This window comes from Helicoverpa armigera, chromosome 30 (assembly GCF_030705265.1).
Source record: "Helicoverpa armigera isolate CAAS_96S chromosome 30, ASM3070526v1, whole genome shotgun sequence".
In the NCBI taxonomy this organism is placed as follows: domain Eukaryota; kingdom Metazoa; phylum Arthropoda; class Insecta; order Lepidoptera; family Noctuidae; genus Helicoverpa; species Helicoverpa armigera.
Genome location: NC_087149.1, coordinates 5,588,116 through 5,610,704, shown reverse-complemented (window position 1 = coordinate 5,610,704; position 22,589 = coordinate 5,588,116). Strand labels below are relative to the sequence as shown.

The 22,589-nt window shown below is 38.9% G+C and overlaps 1 protein-coding gene across 1 annotated transcript; it reads left to right on the top strand.

The window, feature by feature from the left end:
- The first annotated feature begins 1,937 nt into the window (after window positions 1-1,937).
- On the top strand, window positions 1,938-8,124 carry LOC110380864 (probable proline--tRNA ligase, mitochondrial). The gene is made up of 9 exons (XM_064042950.1): window positions 1,938-2,122; window positions 2,621-2,872; window positions 3,219-3,299; window positions 3,809-3,989; window positions 4,421-4,587; window positions 5,120-5,238; window positions 6,421-6,517; window positions 7,136-7,272; window positions 7,949-8,124. Exons 1-9 carry the CDS (start codon window positions 2,030-2,032, stop codon window positions 8,118-8,120), a joined length of 1,299 nt encoding a protein of 432 aa, XP_063899020.1. The 5' UTR covers window positions 1,938-2,029; the 3' UTR covers window positions 8,121-8,124.
- Window positions 8,125-22,589: the final 14,465 nt, after the last annotated feature.

Here is a 22,589-nt window from a genome sequence, read left to right as displayed (position 1 = left end):
TGGAAGACTTCAGCTAAGAGATTTGTAGGTACATAGGCTACGGATCCTGTTGATTAAGTGCTCTAAGCACCAAACCAATGATAAAACGTTATGAGTGCCCAACCGACCGCGGTTCGTTTCCATTTCAATTTAGCGATGTGGACTCAACGTGGAAATGGAATCATCATCTTTCATAGATAACACGAATTCGTCACTGCTTTTGTATTTGTTGACTCAGCTTTGGAAAAAGTAGCCTTTCTGTCTTCTTGTGTGATGTATCGATGTATCTCCTTTTGCCCTGACAGCCATCAAGGAGGACATAGTTGAGAGACTGTTTTATGGAACATTAAGTTATTATTTTACCTAAGCGACATAGGTGCCTCTTTAACAACTATTTGACTAAGACAAGCAAGCATAGTTTTTTACAGTTCTACTTGCTCAAGGTGGAAACGCCGGAATTTTCATGAAAAACCTTTCAGTATTTTTTTGCATGAAAGAGTAACAAATAATCATACATCCAAACTTTCACGTACATAATATTAGTGTGATTTGATGATGTGCTTGTAAATAAATAAAGCATTATAAAACTGAAGACTCTGTATGCTTCACGCGCTACAGGAACCACTACATAACCAATTAGAAAACAGTTCAGTGTTAGATAGCCCTTGTATCGATATCGAGGGAGGTGGTACTTCATCCGTTCCGAATCCGAAGTACTTGAAGAAGTACAGAAGATAGTAGATAACTTATATGAGATCTCATAGATAGTGGAAAAACCGGTCAAGTGCGAGTAAGACACGCGCACGAAGGGTTCCGTACCAGAGCAAAAATGAGCAGAAAAATCACGTTTGTTGTATGGGAGCCCCCCAAAATGTTTATTTAATTCTAGTTTTCAGTATTTGTTCTTATAGCGGCAACAGAAATACATCATCTGTGAAAATTTCAACTATCTAACTATCACGGTTCATGAGATACAGCCTGGTGACAGACGGACGGACGGACAAAGGAGCGAAAACAATAGGGTCCCGTTTTACACTTTGGGTACGGAACCCTAAAAAGCCTACTTTACATACACCTAAATGTAACCATCCCACAAAGTAGGCTAGCAGCACAAATTCGCGTTGTTTTGCAAAGCTATTAGCTAATTACAAGCTTGCGGCGAACTCTTTGCGCCGTGACTCGGGAGCACAAACACCGCGGAGTTTCATTACGTGCCCTTTGTTTTTGGTTGCTTCTCGAGCTTATTACAGCTTTAGAAATACGGCCTAATTATTTTTGAGAGGTCAAAAGATGATACTTTTGACTTTTGTTGTCCCTCTGTAAGAATATTCACTAACAAAAATCGAGGTAAGAGAAAAAGTGATTGTGCAAAACTGAGCTTGCAAAATTTTGTGACTTAGTATGTACTTGACAAGTAAAAATTTCCTGTGCCTCGGAAACGGCTTAATCGGTTTATTGCCTAGATGTTCTCCAGTAGGTACGTAAAAGTAGCCACGGTGGGCACAGGTAAGACTGTAAGTAGTTTGCTAGTTACATATTATTTTAGACTGATGCCTCACCTAGCTCATGGCGCGCTAGGCCAATACTTCAATATCACAACGTAGGTACGTGTTTTACAAGCTTCCTTAACTACTTACTTGTATTAACTTTTTTACAGTTATCTCCCACCCTCAACAAAACATTTGGAATATGTAAAATAAAATACTTTCCTCCGGCAAGCAGTTTGAACAGCGTGCACGTTTGCATCTACGTTTAGTGAGTGTTATTCTTAAGATAAATAAATTTCAGAGTTATAATGTGCCAAGGTTTATTAAGTAAATTATATTATAATTTTTGCAACTTTAATAAATAGACAAGTTTAATTTATTTGTTATTTAGTGTGTTTTATAACCGAACTCATAAAAAACGGAACACATAGAACGAAACGTAACTTTGACAGATTGACAGATTTGACAATTCTCATACAGCTGATTTTCTAACCTTAAATGTCATCGTCCGCTTACTAAACAAGAGCAGAAAAATAGAAAAGAAATACATAAATCAAAACAGAATGCGATACTTATCGAAAGTATTTCAACCGGTCATTACAATACCAAAGAATGCTAAGATAAAAAATACGGAAATTACTTGTAAAAGTCAAAAGGTAAGTCCTTATTTATCTTTTATCGGAAAACTCGTATTTTCTTGTATCACAAAGCACCTAACAACTTAAAAAAGCTTAGTTTATGTTCTTTCTGCGTATTCGGCTTTTATATAATCGTGTTAACTTCAGAGTACTGAATTGTTTTTGTGGAAACTTGAAAACCAATTCAGAAATTGATTTTTGAAAGAACAACATTACTTTCCCTTTTCCGACTGTTTATTTATTGAAATAAACTGTAATTTTCACTAGAGACATAATAATTTGACTAGTCTTACTATCCTTCTCAAATCATAAACAGAAAAGTTTGTATTTAAGGATTCTTATTCATACACGCAAAAAGTCCTATATGGATTTTACTGAAACTTGGCACTTATATAGTTTTTTTATCAAAATAATATATAGTCTACTTTTATCCTTTTGCGGGCAGTAGTTCCCTATAGACGTGTGTGAAACTGCGAGTTAATTATAACTTTAAAACCATCAACTTTCCTATTCCAGCTACTATTAGAATGTGGACTGATCCGTCCATCCGGTCCCGGGATGTTCACAATCCTCCCCCTAGCTCGGCGAGCTTTAGACAAGCTGGAAGCGCTCATCATATCCTCCATAGAGACTGCCGGAGCCCAGCGCATGTCCGTACCATCGCTCACTGCTGCCAGCCTGTGGGAGAAGACTGGGAGACTGCAGGAGGTGGGGCCCGAGCTCATGAGGATGGAGGATAGGCATGGAAAGAAGTATTTATTGGCTCCGGTGAGTCTGTCGTATTGTATTTTGTATTAGTAGTCTATGTTTATTTTGTAAAATTCTAGTTAATCGTTCTAATATTCTGGCTGTAATAAGTTGCGTGCCTGTATTTGGGAATTAGCCAAATGACTGTTGTGTCTGTGAATGTTTTTAACTGCAACATCAAAGAAGGTTGATCAGTACAGTCAATACAGCATTTGCACTGAGCGCTGACCTTTTTGTGAAAAGAATGATGCATTGTAGTTTTTATTTTATGTTTGTTCTTTTATTTCCCTTTGTTTGTATTATTTCCTTCTGTACTTCTTCTGTCATCTGGTGTGCATAATTCTTTTTTTTATTTGCTATATTTCAGACACATGAGGAAACTATAGCAGATTTGCTGTCAGATGTTGGGCCGCTCTCATACAAACAACTCCCACTATTACTATATCAGGTAAGTAGCTTCCGCCAGCAGTTTCGCCTGTGTGTAGTAGTACTTCAGTGAGAAGTACTTCATGTGGCCAGATTATAAGTAGTCTATATCCTTGTTCCATAAATAGGTTATCTAACACTGAAATATTTTTATAATTTTAAAATAAACTTTTAGCTGTATAATCTGAGTAAAGACTTGTGGTTAGTAGAATACACATAGAGTCTTGTGAATCTTGGAATACACAGGTGGCAGGTGGAATATTATAAGCTGATCCCCGATCGTTCCACCTCCCTATATCTTTGCTCCAGCTTTTTGATATACACATAAATAGTGTTCAGTATGCTGGACGCTTACGGCGTGCACCAGAGTTATTAATTACATACATTTTCTATTTATTTCCTTGAAGATTAGCAACAAATACCGCGACGAGCATCGACCCAAGCACGGGTTACTCCGAGCACGAGAGTTCAGTATGCTGGACGCTTACAAATGTTGCTAATTATAGACATTTCCTATTTATTTCCTTGAAGATAAGCAACAAATACCGCGACGAGCATCGTCCTAAGCACGGCTTGCTCCGAGCGCGAGAGTTCAGTATGCTGGACGCTTATGGTATCCACGCGAGTGAGGAATGCGCGCGTTCATGCTACGGCACTGTGTGTGAAGCTTATTCGGAGCTGTTCAGAAGGCTGGACCTACCTGTGCACAAGGGTGAGTAAAAAAAACTTAAATAAACCCAAAATAGTTATTGAACTTATTTCTCAAACGCAGATTAGCTGCAAAAATAATCTCATTAAAAACTTCGATGTTCATCATCTTATTTGCCCAGCTTTTTTCCAAACTGTGTTGGGTTCGGCTTTCAGTCTTAAGCGCAGGAACATGTTCCCTGAGCGATTTAACCTCTTCAATCCGTAAACCCTTCATAGCACTGGTTTTCAAACATACTGACTGCTGTAACAACTGCCAATAATATTCATATGACAGCCGGGGCATAGACATGGACCCAGTTTGGTTGTGGAAGTCAGATAGATCTTCGCTCCTTGTGGTACAACCGGTTGACTGGAAGCCGACCACAATGGATTTTGGGAAACGGCTAGGCAGATGATGTGGATGATTTAATAGGTTATGCCTCTTCCCACCAGTGTCTGCCAACCCTGGTGAGATGGGCGGTTCCCTCTCTCACGAGTGGCAGCTGCCAGCCGCAGCGGGTGAGGACCAGCTCGCGCTGTGCCGCCAGTGTGAGCGTGCACCGCTCTCTGACACCTGTGACACATGTGGCGGGGATGTACTCACTGTCAGCAGTGTGGAGGTAAGCTCGCTCTGTGTAATGTAAAAACTTGCTAGCCACTTGTATAAAACTTTGCCTTCCCTCAAGATCTTCGTGTCCAGTGTACCTATCTCTATACAAAATGTCATCGATCATCATCGCCATCATCTTCCGAGCGTTTTTCCAACTATATCAACTATGTTGGGGTTGGCTTCCAGTCTAATCGGACGCAGCTGAGTACCAGTGTTTTTCAAGGAGCGACTGCCTATCTGACCTCAACCCAGTTACCTGGGCAACCCGATACCCCTTGGTTAAACTGGTGTCAGACTTACTGGCTTCTGATTACCCGTAACGTCTGCCAAATATATTCAGATGACAACCTACCAGTTTTTCATGCCTTTCGTAGCACAGAGAAACTCATCATGACAAGACGGTTTAATCCACAGACGACCGCACTAAGCGCTGTTTAATATTATGATCGATCTGCGCGGTTTTGACTTAGCCACGGACGAGCAAATTCTATGTACAGACAACTTTGACTTTGGTTTAAATCTGGACATTTCTGACTTTCCAGGTTGGCCACACCTTTATCCTGGGCACTAAGTACAGCTCTCCCCTCGCAGCACACTACACGCCCGCCTCCGGAGCGCCGCAGCCTCTCATCATGTCCTGCTACGGGATAGGCATCACTAGGTAAGCCATCCGGCTAGCCGCTTCCTTGCTAAGTACAGCTCTCCCCTCGCAGCACACTACACGCCCGCCTCCGAGCGCCGCAGCCTCATCATGTCCTGCTACGGGATAGGCATCACTAGGTAAGCCATCCGGCTAGCCGCTTCCTTGCTAAGTACAGCTCTCCCCTCGCAGCACACTACACGCCCGCCTCCGGAGCGCCGCAGCCTCTCATCATGTCCTGCTACGGGATAGGCATCACTAGGTAAGCCATCCGGCTAGCCGCTTACTTGCTAAGTACAGCTCCCCTCGCAGCACTACACGCCCGCCTCCGGGCGCCGCAGCCTCTCATCATGTCCTGCTACGGGATAGGCATCACTAGGTAAGCCATCCGGCTAGCCGCTTACTTGCTAAGTACAGCTCTCCCCTCGCAGCACACTACACGCCCGCCTCCGGAGCGCCGCAGCCTCTCATCATGTCCTGCTACGGGATAGGCATCACTAGGTAAGCCATCCGGCTAGCCGCTTCCTTGCTAAGTACAGCTCTCCCCTCGCAGCACACTACACGCCCGCCTCCGGAGCGCCGCAGCCTCTCATCATGTCCTGCTACGGGATAGGCATCACTAGGTAAGCCATCCGGCTAGCCGCTTCCTTACTGTGTACCAGTGTGCCACATGAACCGACGGCCTATCTGACCTCCTCAAGTGGTTTATGAGCTTATGTCAAATTTTTAAAATAAAATTTTTACTTCGCTATTGTTCGCTATTGTTTTTACTTCGATATTTAGGCATCTCGTGAGGAGACTTATACCCTAATACCTACCTACTTCATTGTTTATAGGTTTATGGGTGATGGGTGGGCCTCTTTAATTAAGTTAATTTATAAATTCATCTTTAGTTAAGTTACTAACAATAGTGTTTCAGTGAAAACTTGTTTTACTAACAATTTATGGATCTTTTAGTTGTCCGAAATAAATGATTATTATTATTATATTTAAGGTATATACTTTTTTGTCTCCCATTGAGGGGTAATGAAACTCCAACCACACGGGCCGTAGCCAAGCGTGATTGGTGGGTTATTATTATTATTGTACATGTACATGAACATTGACTTTGTATGCTTGTGCTCAGCATTGCTTAGTAGTGGCCGAGACATACAAGGACTAAGCAGTGTTCGTTCGTTAAACATATTGTTATTATTTGCATAGGTTACTGGCGGCGAGTATAGAGGCGCTATCGAGTGAGACGCAGCTGCGGTGGCCGGCGCCCATCGCGCCATACAGTGTCATTATTATAGGACCCAAAGTGAGTTGTATTTTATATGTTAAGTGTTAAATATAGTGGATATGTCGAGTGGGTCCTTGTTATAGGACCCAACGTGAGTTATACTTTACCTACCCATATGTTAAGTATAGAGATATTATAGGACCCAAAGTGAGTTTGTACTTCACCTATGTTAAGTATAAATATATAGGAGCTAGAGTAAGTATATAGTAGTACTTACTTAACTTCTTGTCGTCACGAAACATGGCTTGAGTGACGGCATGAACCATTTTTAGGAATCAGCGCGTACTTAAGAAATTAAGTTACAGACCGGAATTTAGTTTTGCGAGCAAAGTGAAACATATAAATAAACTGTACCTTCGTATTTTATTATATGGGAGTAGCACCAATGGATTCGTCAAGAAAATCCTTCAAACATGCGATTTTTTGTGGACTGCAGCAATAAGACCCTTAAAACTCGAATTCCTATGCGCCGTAAAAGGTACATTTTATTTATTTATTTATTAGTTTTGCACAACTTTGGTCAATGGCGGACTTAACGCCTTAGGCGTTTTCTCCCAGGCTACCTTTGGGTGGTGGAGGAATATTAATATTTTGCTCATAACCAACAACTACATAAAATACCCTACTCTCCATCAGGAAGGATCTCGCGAGTGGCAGTCCCACGGGTTAGAGAGTATCAACCGGCTGTGCGACCGCGTGAGCGTCACACACGACGCGCTCATCGACGACAGACATCAGCTCACCATCGGCAAGCGACTCATGATGGCGGACAGGCAAGTGTTTTTGGCAACATGTTATATATTGTACAGCAGACTGCACATCAGTGGTAACTGTCATGCACCTTAACTCAATAGTAATAAGGACGATTTTCCTATAAAACTGTTACCACTGACCTGAAGTTGACTGTACAACCGTACGATTGGGCGATTTGTACCCCTTTGGGTGGTAGAGAAATAGCAAAGGTAGGTGCAAAGCTTTATTTTGATAGCTAGCTATAGCTTTATGTTAGTGAGAGCATAACTAAGAATTAACTACCACTTTTACAATTCATTATTTTTTAGTACAAAATATAAAATAAGAACACTTGGTATTTTATGAAGAGATAATGATATGTGTGAAGAGTTTCCCCAAGACGCAAGTAAACTGCAAGAAATAGCTATATTTTGCATATCATAAAACAGTAAGCAGTTCGTGGCAGGGATAATTGTGTAATGAAAATGTTTTCTACATGCTGCACTGACCACAAATAAAATTATGATTGGGTCAGTTTCTTCTTGACCTCAGTTTACAAGGACCGCGGTAACTCGCGAGACGAGGCCCTATTGGGCACCGCTGACTCTACCAATACCTATCTCTTCCGCATTTGACAAGCTTAAATACTAATATTGAAAGTCAAAATACATTTTTTTAATTTACCTAATTATATGAATCTTTCTCTCCGTCTTTCAGAATGGGCTACCCCAACATAATAGTCATGGGCAAAGCGTCTCTAGAGAACCCGCCGCGATACGAAGTGTACAGCAGAAACGCGACTGCCCCCCGCCTGCTGACGGACGCAGAACTACTTGCCATGCTTGACGGACACTCCGTCCAGCAGAATGTTATTAGTAATAAAGAATAGTAATGATATGTGTGTTTTATTTATTGATACGAAGTTTACAGCGGTAGCAGCAGCAGAATCTCAAAAAAGTACTTGTACCATCTCTAGATAAACTGTAAACTTCCTGAACATAAACTTCGTGATATCTAAACAAATCCTTACCTAATATAATTTGTTTGTCTGACGCGCTTAAACGCCAAAATTATTACACCGATATGATATGAATAAAAGGTAAGCACGCAAATTGTCTAACTAGAATAGAGCCGGAGAAAGAACAAAGCCTGACAGGCTACTCTTCATCCGGGTGCGGGAAGTAGGTCCCTCGGGATGCGGGGTTGAAACAACGGAAAATAGTTATAATAATATATGTAGTAATAGTTAGTATAGTGCAAGTATTTGGATGCAAGCATGATTAATTATACTTACTTATAAGTATAGACAAAGGATCATGCCCATATTAGTATGGAGTCAAAAGTCAGCAACGCCATGCAATGCCCAAATTCCAGTTCTATGTCATACGATAGCTTTACAGCCATATTTGTAAGCTATCTAGATTTAATATTATATAAAGCACCGATTCAAAAGATATTGGACATTAAACATGATAAATTCCCACTGGTTTTTTATACATTTTATCGTTTATAGACAGCATTGCTATTAGTTTTTCACTAGGAACTTCATGATCATCATGAATTCATGACTTAATTGTATGTTATTAGATAAACATGTCAGTTATTTGAATATATTGTATACAGTAAATGAATATATACATGGGCCAAAGGACGAGATTACAGACCGTAATAAATAAAGCATGATTGAAACGATGTCATGTACTGCAATATCAACAAGAATGTCTTATTTTTTTTTTTTTTAACCGGTGCTTTTTAAGACTTCAAATTATCATCATAATTCTAGTTTTTATTTAATAGGGTTATCTTGTTATAAACTTTCTCTGGGGCACAGATTTTTTTTTTTTTTTTTTTATCGACGTAAAATCATCAAATGACCCCTCCCGCTGTGGGTTAGCAGCGGTGAGGGAGTGTCAGACTCTTACTGACTAAAATCGTCGTGTTCCGTCATAGGCCTTTTATGTACCAGGGCCGCGGTATCTCTTTCGAACAACCCGCAGCTCTGGGGCACAGATGGGCATGGTCCTTTGCAACTGTCAACAGGTCATTAACCTTTGTACCCACAGCACATATTTCCTACTTCTCTCAAAACCAACTTATTTGCACACCAAATAAATCACAATACACAGAGAAAGCGTATTTACAATACCGTTTAGCTAAGATTCTAGCTGAAAATTTGCATCTATTTACATACACTTGAATACCAACTTTATTACTTTAAAATAAGGTTTAATTTCAACTGTGGAGTTTGCAATATAACAGTATATTGAGCCTAGTTAATTCTGAGCACGTTTTTACATGTTGTTGACGGGTTTAGTGAGATGTAAAGTCGGTGAGAACGTCAGTCAAGCTGCAAGGTTGCGTTGACTTGTTACTTACATGCTGTAAGTATGTTTATAGTGTATACTGACATAGGATGTCCTTCAAAGTATGAAACAGGGTCATTTACCTACCAAGTTTTTGATTGGCGGAAAAAAATACGAGTCAAAAATAATGGGTAGAGTTTCTTCTAAAGTCCGTATATTAAGGGTACGGATAAAAGCGTGTATAGTTTAGAGACTAGAGCCTTCGTCAATAAACGGGCTATCTAACACTGAAATATTTTTCAAATAAGCCCTGTGGTCCCTGGGATTAGCGTATTCAAACAAACAAATCAACTCTTCAGTTTTACAATATTAAGTAGACCTCTAGTGATAACAGAGTTTAAGTCCAAAAGACCCCTCAATTGAGTATATCTAGGTACACATACCTAGATATAGGTACCCAGTTGAGGTAGGTTCAAACAGTCATCAAATAATGTCAGTCCGTCCATTCACTAAATCACCGCCGAGGGTCATCGATGTCGGTCACTGCATTCGTTCCGCCTGTGTGACTGCAAGCAACAAGGTTGTACCTATGCTCACACCATAAGTCAGAGATGATGAATCAATCAACAAATAACATAGATAGATTGTTCTTTACTATACGCCATTATCTGTTCATCTACATTGGACCCTGAAGACTCCGAAACTACAAAAAAAAAAGATGGAAACCTCTGATGGAATCCGCGGCAAAACTGCTAGTGTAAAATAAATTCCACTACTGTAGGTACATAATGTATGTAGTTTATCAATCGTATTAGCGTCTATATTACAAGCAAATTCGTAATTTACCATGGTATTACGATTTCACGATATGTTATCAATAACAACACCGGAAATTAGAAACAAAGGATGGAGTTTATAACTGTAGAAGAAAATTATGACAGGCGATTATAAGACTCAAAACCATTAACTTTAAACTTGGCTGCAAAACTACACTTTTTTAATGGAAACTTTTACAAAAGACAGCCCCCAAAACGCCCGCCCTTCACCACTTCCTATGTGTTATTGCTGGGAAGAAGAAGTGGCGCAACAAACTCCCCAGCAACACATGTCTGTCTGTAGGTTAGAAGATCCTTTCAACAATCTATTATTTTTGACCGAACTGGGCCTAACCTTCCAATCTAGTTGAAAGTGAATTGTTATTAAATAATTTGTGATCCATTAGTCTTCACATATAAATGAACAAGGATAGTGTCGACATTAAGGATAGTCCGTCCTGTCAGGCTGTTGAACCTAGACAATTTGACTGACCAACTAATCTTTTATAATCTGGCTAGCAGGTCAATGGCATGTCAAATGCAATGGTAGGACAATTTTATTTCATTTAAATATCTTTTGATTGGAGTGTAGCGAATAGGTTAAACTGAGTTTAAAACGATTCATAGGTCATGCAGTTTTTTTATTGTGCCGCACCGAAAGGGTAAAACGGGACCCTCTTGTGTCTGACCGACCGTATGTAACCAGGCTGTATCTAATGGACCGTGATAGTTAGAAAATTGGAATTTAGCCACTATAACATTTAAGTTCTGAAAACTGGAAGAAAATAAATATTTTTGGGGACCCTATAGGGGAGAGTGGGGGAATTGCGGACGCTGTAGGGAAATAATGCACAACATTCGTACTATTAGTAATTATCAGTCTGTCTTTATTAATTATCAATCTTTAGTTATTTGTCTACCAAAACAATTATACTTATTATACGAGATCAATCAATAAATATTATATTTTTAGCAAAAACAAAACCTTGTCAGTCCGTATTTACCCGTAGCGCTCGGGGTAAATTCGGACTGACCCTGGGTTAATTACGGACAGCATGGGGTATTTACGGACTAGGTCCACATCACTGACGAAAGCCTTTAGAAGAACTTCCTGCAGTGCAGTTCTCATGAGCCCACTTGTTACCTACACTTTGAACTCATAATCCAGTCATCGGCGGGTGGATCACTGTGCTTTTCCTGTCAATAAATGTAAAAGTAATCAACATGTCAAACAAAGTAGCTCTGGGAATACCATATTTTTCTTCCGCCTGACGCAAAGTTATCTACTGGTCTTTTATTTCTTGCACAGCTTTTTGTAATGATACGATTTTTTTCTTATATATTTCCGAGGCATCTAAAAATGAGTATTGAGTAGCTATTGATTAATTTCATAATAGTTTTTCGAATTAGGGGTAATTGCGGACGTACGTATTTACCCCGCGAGGCTTGTCCGCAATTAACCCAACTGGGTACTTTTAAATCAAAGAGCGAAATTTGTACGTTATGAAAACATTCCATAAAAACAAACAATTTCGATTCAAACTCCATTGACAAAGCTATCCATAGAAAATATCACTTTTTACCATCACTTCCTATACAGATCTATCCCTCGTATTGTAAAACACTAAAAATTAGACCAATATACACTTTTTTTTATTATTTTAACTACCTTTGAAACAGTGCGCAGCCGGCTGTCGTTAGTTTTTGCGTGGCACTAAAATGGTGGAAAGAAACAGATGAAAGCACCGGGCTGCCGCGGGGGGGATTGAATGAGTAGATACTTGCTAGTCCGTATTTACCCCGCGTCCGTAATTCCCCCACTCTCCCCTACTGATAAATGCACCCTAACAACAAACCTACTGCAACAGTATTCTTTTACCAAAAAAAAAAAAAGTTCTATGTACATATAGATACATGGTAAGGAAAATCGAGTCGCCCTTCGCCGGTTTTTAATTATAAAAACATAAGTACTTAGGTAAAGGAAAAGCTAGTCATTTATTCGGGCAGTTTTCTTTTATTCGGTAATCAAAACGCAAGTCAGATACGAATTAGGAACTTAAGAGCGTGTACGTCAACCGCGCGCCATTTGGCCTAAAATGGTACTTTTCAAACCACTGTTTCTCAGTAACTACTTATCCTATAACTATGTTATTTTTTAATAACGCAAGGTAATTTCACTGTCTATATAGTTAATTGAACATAAATTTCAATTTGTGTAGTTTAAATACTTAAAACCCCTATAACGTAACAGATGTTTTATAAAATTCCCGTTCAGCGTCTATTTCGAAGCTTAAATTCATGTGAAAACAGTGGCAAATCTAATCATATTTATTTTTTTACTCATAGACGAAATCCCCATGCCTATAGTTAGTTGAAAACATTTTTTGATTTAGGTCTCTATCTTTCAGAAAAAAATATTTTAACAATGTGAAAAATTGTGAATTTCAAATGCTTTTTTTACCTATCTATCTTACTTAATTTAATATAACAATTATTTACTATAGGAATATAACTCTTTCTTTAAAACATAAACTTTATATTATAATTTAATCTCTCGTTTTTATTTTTTTATAAATTATTTAAAACTACTATAAAACGCTGCACGCGAGTCAACTCAAACCAGACCGCCGCAAGGCTGGATACCGAGAATAGAGTACATTTCAAGCGCGACCAACAAATCTTGATACATTACTATTTTATTTAAAGCTCAATTTTGAAGCATATTTTTTTATAGATTGAGTTGAAATTTTGTTTGAATGTTCAGTTTTAATGACAATGTATGATTCTATATCCAATATGGCGGTATACCCAAGATGGAGAAAAAAAATGTTTTTAATGCATTCCTACGATATGGGTATCAAATGAAAGGGTTTGCTATGATAACTCGAAAAAAAAATGTGTCACAAGTCTAAATCCAATATGGCGGACTCCTTAGGCTAGAAATCACTTATTGCAGATGTCTGTTACCAATCGAGCTATATATTTTTTTTTTTTCATTTTGGATGTACCCAAATTTTGACTTTTGATCTCGAATAACTTTTGAAGCATATAGGATAGATAACTTAAAACTTTATTTGCAATGGTAAACCCAAGCTCTTCACCAATATTTGGCTTTCCGGCAATTGTTGTTATTTGACCACAATTTTTCGGTCTGGATGGACTGGACCATTCATATAAACAATCAATTTTTCAAATCGGTCCAGGCGTCTTTGAGAAATCGAGAACAATCAAATTGAGAACAATCACAAAACAATCTAATTGAAACCTCCTCCTTTCTTTTTTTGAAATCGGTTAAAATACAGAAACTCTTAACATTGTCATTATTCATCAGTCGACTATTTAGTACTGTTGAAAATTGTATGTAATATACAGAAAGTCCTCAAAACCAAGGTTTTCATAGGTGCCCGATTTTTTTGCAAAAGAGTGTAAGTATTGACGACTTATTTTCATGCTTTTATATTTTAGACATCCATAGACTTACACTATTTTCCCGCTATTAACTATGTACTAAATATTATATTTTTTGTTCTACCAATTTCACTCGAAAGGATCAAAATGGTTTGTGTGACTATACGTGAAGTATGATAGGCACGCACACAGCCGCGACGCTAGTCTGCGCGGTTTTTTGCATTGAATTACCTAAAGTTGACATCGCGCGCCGAGCGTACACGCTCTTAACCCTTTCAAAATGGCCGAATGTCAGATGTTATCTCTATTGTTTATGCTTTATGATGTTGTAGGATGCATAATACACATAAAAGGGCCCATTATGTACAATAACAACGAAACATTATGAGTAATTGGTAGAAACTTTTTGGTGAAAGTGGTCGTTGCTTTTTATTTTAGCGATTCTGGTTTATGGATATTGTTTATGATGTAAGTAGATTCTTGCTACACTCAATGGTGGTTTGCAACTATTTTTAGAGCAACCTTACGCCTATCTTCTAGTTCGCGTAGTTTTATCATCAGCTTCCTGCCCTCGTCGCATTTTTATTTGGGGTCAGCGCGGCATGTTTTCTCCATCCATACTCTTCTATCTGCCGTCACAAGTAACATTTTCTGGCCATGTCGTCTTCCACACATTCCATCCATCGTTTCTTTGATCGTCCCTTCACACTATATCCGTCAACATTCATGCTCATCACTTTCCTAACAACATGGTCCTCATTCCTCCGCACCACAAGCCCATACATAAGTAAATACATATACAGTCAGTTTCCATACAGTGTTTAAGTGTATAAGTTTTTCATTCGATGCTTAAGAATGGTTATTCTGCAATTTTTTTAAATATACTTAGCAACTAGGTACAAATTCATCACTCTTTTGATAATATTTATTTAATTTTACTGACATAGTACCTACTATTTCTTACGTTCCGATTATTCTCAAAACGGCATGTTTTATTCATTTTTGAAGACTGTTTTTGCATTCCGTTCGTTGACCTCAACATTGCAGTATTTTGAGTTTCTTGGTACCGCGAGCAGCACGTCCAATCTTTATAAAAACTGGAAATTGATAAGCACTATACATAATAATGACATGTAGGTATTGTACTAACGGTATACAGCTGGTTTGTCTGCATTTTACAGGACTTCGTCTGCATATTATTGGAAATACGGTAGTAGGATCGTGTAAGTATTTTCAGAGGCCCCTATTAAAGACTGCATACACAGGTAGAATAATAAATACCTACCTACCATTAACTAGGTAAATGAGTTATACTAATTACATTAATTGATTCCCAGGATTGTAAGATCCCTTAATCGAATCCTATGCACTATGCCACCTATTTATCTTTATCAGTGAATTTGTTCAATCATTTAGGCGAGAAAGAGTGACAAATATAGATTCATTTAATTTAATATTACCTATAGAAAGGATTTCATTCGTACGAAATGATATAGGTACTTAAATTACATACAACATTAACAAAATCACAAATTACTTGAACTTTGCATCTACAAACATGCTGAATATTGTTGTGAATATTTTGTTTTGATATGAACTTAAGTACTTAAAAACGTTAAACTTGCATTGTTTGCAATAAATCAGATTACAATGTAGAATAGCTGCTTACCACAGAGGAAGGAAAGATAGCGGAGATGCCATAAGGAAGGTAGGTCAGGCGCCTTCTTGTAGCTCAAGCAACGTGCGGTAGACGTGATCAGTTACTAGAATTAACGAGACGTTCGGGTTCCTTGTCAAATCAAAACCAATCTGTCAAAGATTGGTCTTGATAGGCTGGTAATTTTATTTTAATAATAATGTGCTGGTTCCATTAAAAATTATATAAAAAAAATACACCTTGACCTTACCCTTCCCAACTAACGGTCCCAACAAATCCCTTCCTCTTTCCCTCTTTTCCCTTTCTCTTACCACCTTCCAACAAAACTTAAGTTTGAGCTTCAGGCTCCAAATCAAATTAGATACTAAAATGCCTACTGCCTCTCAGTACCTATCACACTTCGTATCTCTTGAATATGACTTATCCTTTTTTATCTCTCAACCCATGTGGGTTACTTCTAGTTACTCAATGCAATGCGACTACGGAATAGATTAATACCCCAGGCGGGTACCGGAGCTAACAGCGATGGAGAATCCCGCCCCACGGCTTCCAGCCTGGGCTGCCCTTCGTATTCTGGGGGGGGCAACGTATCGCAGCCAGCTGCCCAGTCACCGACTGTTGTAGCGACACAGGACGACTCGTCGTCAGATTGCTCATCACTTTTTCCATCAATATCATCATCACCACAATCATTTTGTGTATCACCATCATCATCGTCTTTATCATCAATTAGTGTTCAGCCAGCGGATGTTGTACAGGAGACAAATTTTGTCAGCGACCCTGTACCCACCACTAGCTCTGCTATAATTCGCAGGAAATGGAGTACGGAAATGAATAAATTCATCCTGCGTACTTATCTCCAACTCACTCAAATCGAAACAGACACTAAAGCATACCTTCAGCCACTTCATACTAAGTTCCTAGAGAAATACCCAGAAATGCAGGTCAGCAGACAAAGAATAGGAGACCAGCGTAGAGCCATAGTCCAAAAGAAACTTTTACCACAAGACACAATAGATCAAATCTATGAAGAAGTCCGCACAGAATTACAGATTGCACACACACAAACACAACAACACTCCACACAAACTAACAGAACAGCTGCAGTTATTACACAAGCGGGACAACGCATGAAATGGTCCAACGAATGTAATGAAGCAATTATTAGGATATATTATACTGTAACTGAACTAGAAACCAATAAAACAGCTTACAGAAAATATTTACATGAACAATTCATAAATTTATACCCCGAATTATCCCATATAACTGAGCAAAGAGTATCAGATCAAATGAGAGCAATTATTAATAACAAATACATTAACAACAATAGATTAACAGAAATAAAAAAACAAGTAGCCGAACACCTAAGCAACCCGACCCACCAAACAGAGAATGAAAGTTATAGTCAACAATATAATATACTACCCCAACGCGATACACAATCCGATGAACACAGCTTTACACAAAATACTCACTTCACAAACACACAAACACCTATCACACCAACAAACATCCATATGACTGACACAGACAGAGTTATAACTACACAAAATAATGAAGAAGCTCTTTCACTCTTCACTACCGAAGAGGTTTCTTCCTTAAACCAAATACAAATTGAAGAACCTAACACTTATCAAACCAACCTTCATAATGCACCAGAAACAAATATTGAATTAGAAGACACTTTTAAACAGGCACAACAATTTTTTATTGACACTCACCCTACTAATAGACCATACATTCCGAAACAAAAGTCATCTAGGAAGTTTGCAGCTATAGTTAATTATATAAATACACAAATTTTACCCAAATATGTAAATTCAGATATTGATTTTAACAGCTTGCAGACTATTATATATTGTGCAGCATGGACGGCAGCTAAATGTAATGGTGCAAAAATATCTAATATTACACAAAACTCCTATCGAACAAAGACACACAGAAAACCAAAATGGCAGATCAGGTTAGAAAAGAAAATTGCAAACCTAAGAGCAAATATAGGGAGGCTGACACAGTATATAAGAGGTAATAGAAGTCGGAAAATACTGACAGCAGTAGAATCAATAAAATCTAAATACCAACTACACGCACAACATGAACACTCTAACACACAAATCGAACACTTCCTAGACACACTAAAACAAAAATTGAATGCCGCGTCAAGTAGACTCAGAAGATATATTACATGCACAAAACGTAAAGTACAAAACGCAACATTTAGATACAACGAAAAAATATTCTACAGAAACCTTACAACCAATTATACTGATACAAATGCACAAACACTAGAAACACCATCTGCTGAAAGTTTGCGAGAATTTTGGGCAAATATTTGGGAGAACCCGGTCATTCATAATAACCAAGCAGATTGGATTGCCGAAATTTCATCATTAGAGGTTCCAGAAATGGAATTTGATTTTATACCAATAGACACATTCATAGACATCATAAAACGAACACACAACTGGAAATCAACAGGTACAGACAACATCCACAACTATTGGTATAAGAATCTTACTAGCATACACCCGCACATACACACTCATTTAAACAAATTCATCCAATCACCACACTTACTCCCCGCTTACATAACACAAGGAATCACTTACATGATTCCCAAAGACACATGCGATACACTGAACCCAGCCAAATACAGACCCATTACTTGTTTACAAACCCTGTATAAAATTCTAACTGCCTGCGTAAGTGAAGTTATTTACACACATTTAACTAAACACAATATTCTATCAGAACAGCAAAAGGGGTGTCGAAAGAACAGTCAAGGGTGTAGGGAACAACTCACCATTGACGCGGTTACCATGAATAGTGCAGTCAAAAATAAAACTGACATACATACGATGTTTATCGACTACCGAAAGGCCTATGATTCAGTTCCCCACAGCTGGTTGTTATATGTTTTAAATCTCTACAAAATACACCCTACATTAATAGCATTCCTACAAAGTTCCATGCAAAATTGGCAAACTACTCTAAATAAAGCCTCTACAGCTATCACTACAGAGCCTATATGCATAAAGCGAGGCATTTTTCAAGGAGACGCTCTAAGTCCACTCTGGTTCTGCCTGGCATTGAACCCCCTCTCACACCTATTAGATAAGTCCAACGCAGGTTACACTTTAAACAACAACATCACACAACACACACTATCACACCTAATGTACATGGATGATATAAAGTTATACGCATCAGACACACAATCACTATATCATCTAGCAGACATAACACAAACATTTTCTACAGATATTTGCATGCGGTTCGGAGTTGATAAATGCAAAATATTATCGGTGTCAAAAGGAAAAATTCAAAACAACAGCTATATACTTGAGTCAGGTGAAACAGTTGAACCAATGGACGAACATAGTACTTACAAATACCTTGGATTCAAACAATCTAGGCAGATTCTAGTCAAGACAACAAAACAGGATCTGATGAAGAAATTTACACACCGCTTAAATCTAATTTTAAAGACGAACCTAAATTCTAGAAATACAATTAAAGCCATCAACACATTTTCAATACCTATTCTAACATACTCTTTTGGAATAATAAAATGGTCAAAAACTGATATCACAACACTACAGCGCATCATCAACACAGCTCTAACGAAACACAGAAAACACCACCCAAAATCATGTATTCAACGACTTACACTACCACGAAAAGAAGGAGGGAGAGGCCTAATCAACATACACAACCTACATAATAAACAGATCACAACACTCAGAACTTACTTTCATCACAAAACAGAACACTCACCACTACACAAACAAATAGCAGACACTGATAAAAACCTAACACCACTTAACCTACACGATAGAAACACACAAAGCACTGAAACCCTAACAACTACACAACAACAAATTTCTGAATGGTCTGCTAAAGCTCTTCATGGGAGACATCGAGCTTTCCTGAGCCAGCCACACGTCGACAAAGTACAGTCGAACGAATGGCTCAGGCGAGGCGAACTGTTTCCCGAGACCGAGGGCTTTATGCTGGCCATCCAGGATCAGATTATAGCTACACGTAATTACAGAAAACACATTATACGAGATCCAAACCAACAGACGGACATGTGGAGGCATTGCAATACTGCTAGTGAAACTATACAGCACATCACAGGTGCCTGTAAATCATTAGTACAAACTGACTACAAGCATCGGCATGATCAGGTTGCAGCCATAATTCACCAGCAATTAGCTCACAAATTTAAACTTATAAAAGATATGATACCATATTACAAATATAAACCAGAAACAATATTAGAGAACAGAAATCACAAGATCTACTGGGACAGAACGATAATTACGGACAAAACCATCCATTACAATAGACCGGATATAACCCTTCATGATAAAACCAACAAAACCGTATACTTAATAGACATAGCCATCCCTAACTCGCACAATATTCAAACCACAATATCTGAAAAACTCAGCAAATACCAAGACCTCGCAATAGAAATCAAGACGCAGTGGAAAGCCCAAACAGTACATATTGTCCCCATAGTTCTTTCCACCACTGGTATCATACCAAAATCGCTCAAACAAAGCCTCGACACTCTACACATGCCCAGTTACACAGTACACATGCTCCAAAAAGCTACAATCCTCAACACCTGCCGCATCACCCGAAAGTTTCTAACTTCATCTACTTTAACATCCACATTTTCTATTTAATTATTACCCCCTTACACACTTGGCTCCGGCCCGTGTGCAAGGATTTTTAATACTCCCAAAAGGGAAGGAAACAAAACAAGATAAACAAAAATAATAATAATAAGCCCCGCAGGGCATCTGAGGCGGATGACGGGGAGTAGCGACCCCGCGGGGCTATATATCCGAGTGCTCCAGGGAGAGTATACTGTCCCCCATCTCCGGCTTGCCGGAGTGAAGCATGACGGGGGATAGGTCTCCCGCCTCTTGGCTTGCCTTCACCGGCCGGTCAGAGTGGAGTCGCTAGAGCAATGCTCGGAGGGTAGGTGCCTCGTGGTAAGTGGCGAGTGGGCCGGTGATGCTGGACCCACAGGGAGCGCGTGATCTGCGTTTAAAGTCCGCCGAGGTATCCTCACCCTTCTCAGCCGCTCATGTACCTGTTGCCCTCTTGTTGCTTTTCAGTGACTGATTCCCGGGGGCCCAGTAAGTGAGTTGGCGAGTCTCCACCTGCCATTTTTACGTGTATTTATTACATTGTTATCGGCAGGTGCCATAGTTCCCGTAGTTTCCCCATTCCTAGTCCATTAACATCCCATCACAATAGCCCAAGTAGTTTTCATCCATAGTTAGCAATAGTTTAGCACAGAACCGGGGATTGTCCTTGGGTACATTTCTATAGTGTATACAGGGATAATCGTCGGTTTTGTGTCACCATTTCATTAAAGTTGTCTCAAAAGGGCTTCAGCGTGTTGGCTTCGGCCCCACGTTCGCCTTCCAAAAATCCGGGACTCTGTAGTCCCGTGGTCGGAAAGAGACATACAGGATAATAATAAAACTACTTTCTTAGGAGATTTTGCGTTATGACATCTCCGCTTGTTTTGTTCTCCATGGTAGTTACTTATATTATATTTTATAGTAAATCTACATTATTGCTTGAAAGAAAGACTAGCACAATGGGCAGTTGGAAACGATATTTTTACAAGGTACGTGATCAACTTATTATTAAATTCGACACTAAAATATTAACGTCAGAGTATTTAGCTGCTTTCTAAAACTTTGATTGAATTCAGGGTAGTCCATTTTTTTTTTCAATAAAATTTTTTAGTTCGATATTGGACAAATACCTGATCGTTGTTACGTGTGTACTTCCATTCATCTTCATACTGATTTATAAGCCCAAATCAACTACCTATCGGCCGACTAAAAGCTTGTAAGTAGTGTACGAGCGCGCTAAAAGTATCTCCTAAAAACAATAACAATTGGTTTCTAAAACATGATCATAACACTCGTACAATTTACGTAACTCACCGTTCGCAAGATACTCCGTATCATTGACACATCTAGTATTAGGCAACCACCGATCTCGCTACTTCACTCGTTTGCCAAACTTTAGTGTAATCATTTAGTAATAAAACTGCAATTCAATCATCTGCCTAGCCTTTTCCCAGATATTTTGGGTTGGCTTCCAATCTTCTCAAGAAAAATTCTATTACCTACAGTAAATTTTTCTCTTGTATTAGCTTTAGTAAAAGTAGAATTTTCTAAGTACAAATCAAATTAGCTCATCGGTCTAGCCTTTCCCAACTATTTTGGAGTCACCTTCCAGTCTAACCGGGTGCAGCTGAGTACCAGTGTGCCATAAGGAGCGACTGCCTATCTGATCTCCTCAACTCAGTTATCCGGGCAACCCAATACCCCTTGGGATTGGTTGTCAGGCTTACTGGCTTCTGACTACCCATAACGACTTCCAAGGATGTTTAATGATGACAGCCGGGACCTACAGTTTAACGTGCCATCCGAAACACAGTCATTGGTGCAAGTTGAGAAAGGGCATAGAATACTTTTTTACCCGGTTGCGCGGAGTAGTTCACTCGGGGTGATTGTGAAGCCGCGGGATACATACTAAAGTTCATACATATGTAGATAGAGTAACTTAATATTTAATAGCCTTTTATACCTTTGTTAAAAACTGCATACAATTGACAATCATGTGTGATTTGAAGCGTAGTAGCATATGTAATGAGCTCAAGTTATGCGTCCGCGCCTCTTAGTCATAAATCACTGATGAAATACAATAATGGATTATAGCTTATAACAAAATTAAAGACATTAAATTACTTTTCGCATAATGATTATAAATTGAAGGACTATAACTATTTCTCAGGGTTTCACCCGTGTCTCGGAGTAATTATATCCCGCACCTGGATAAAAGTTGCTAGCTTAATGTATTTGTGTCAAGTTTCACATAAGTCATGATTTTTTGCCTAGTCTTTTTCCAACTATATTGGAGTCGGCTTCCAGTCTAACCAGATACAAGGAGCGACTGTCTATCTGACCTCCTCAACTCAGTTACCCGGGCCACCCAATCACATCAGTCATTTGTTTTATTTACCTACTCTACCTACTAGGAGAGAAACTGCATTAAGTCAAGCTTTTTCTAGAGAGAGGAGAGAGGCTATTTCGAGTTCAACCTGATGCAGTATTGTATATACTAGTTTT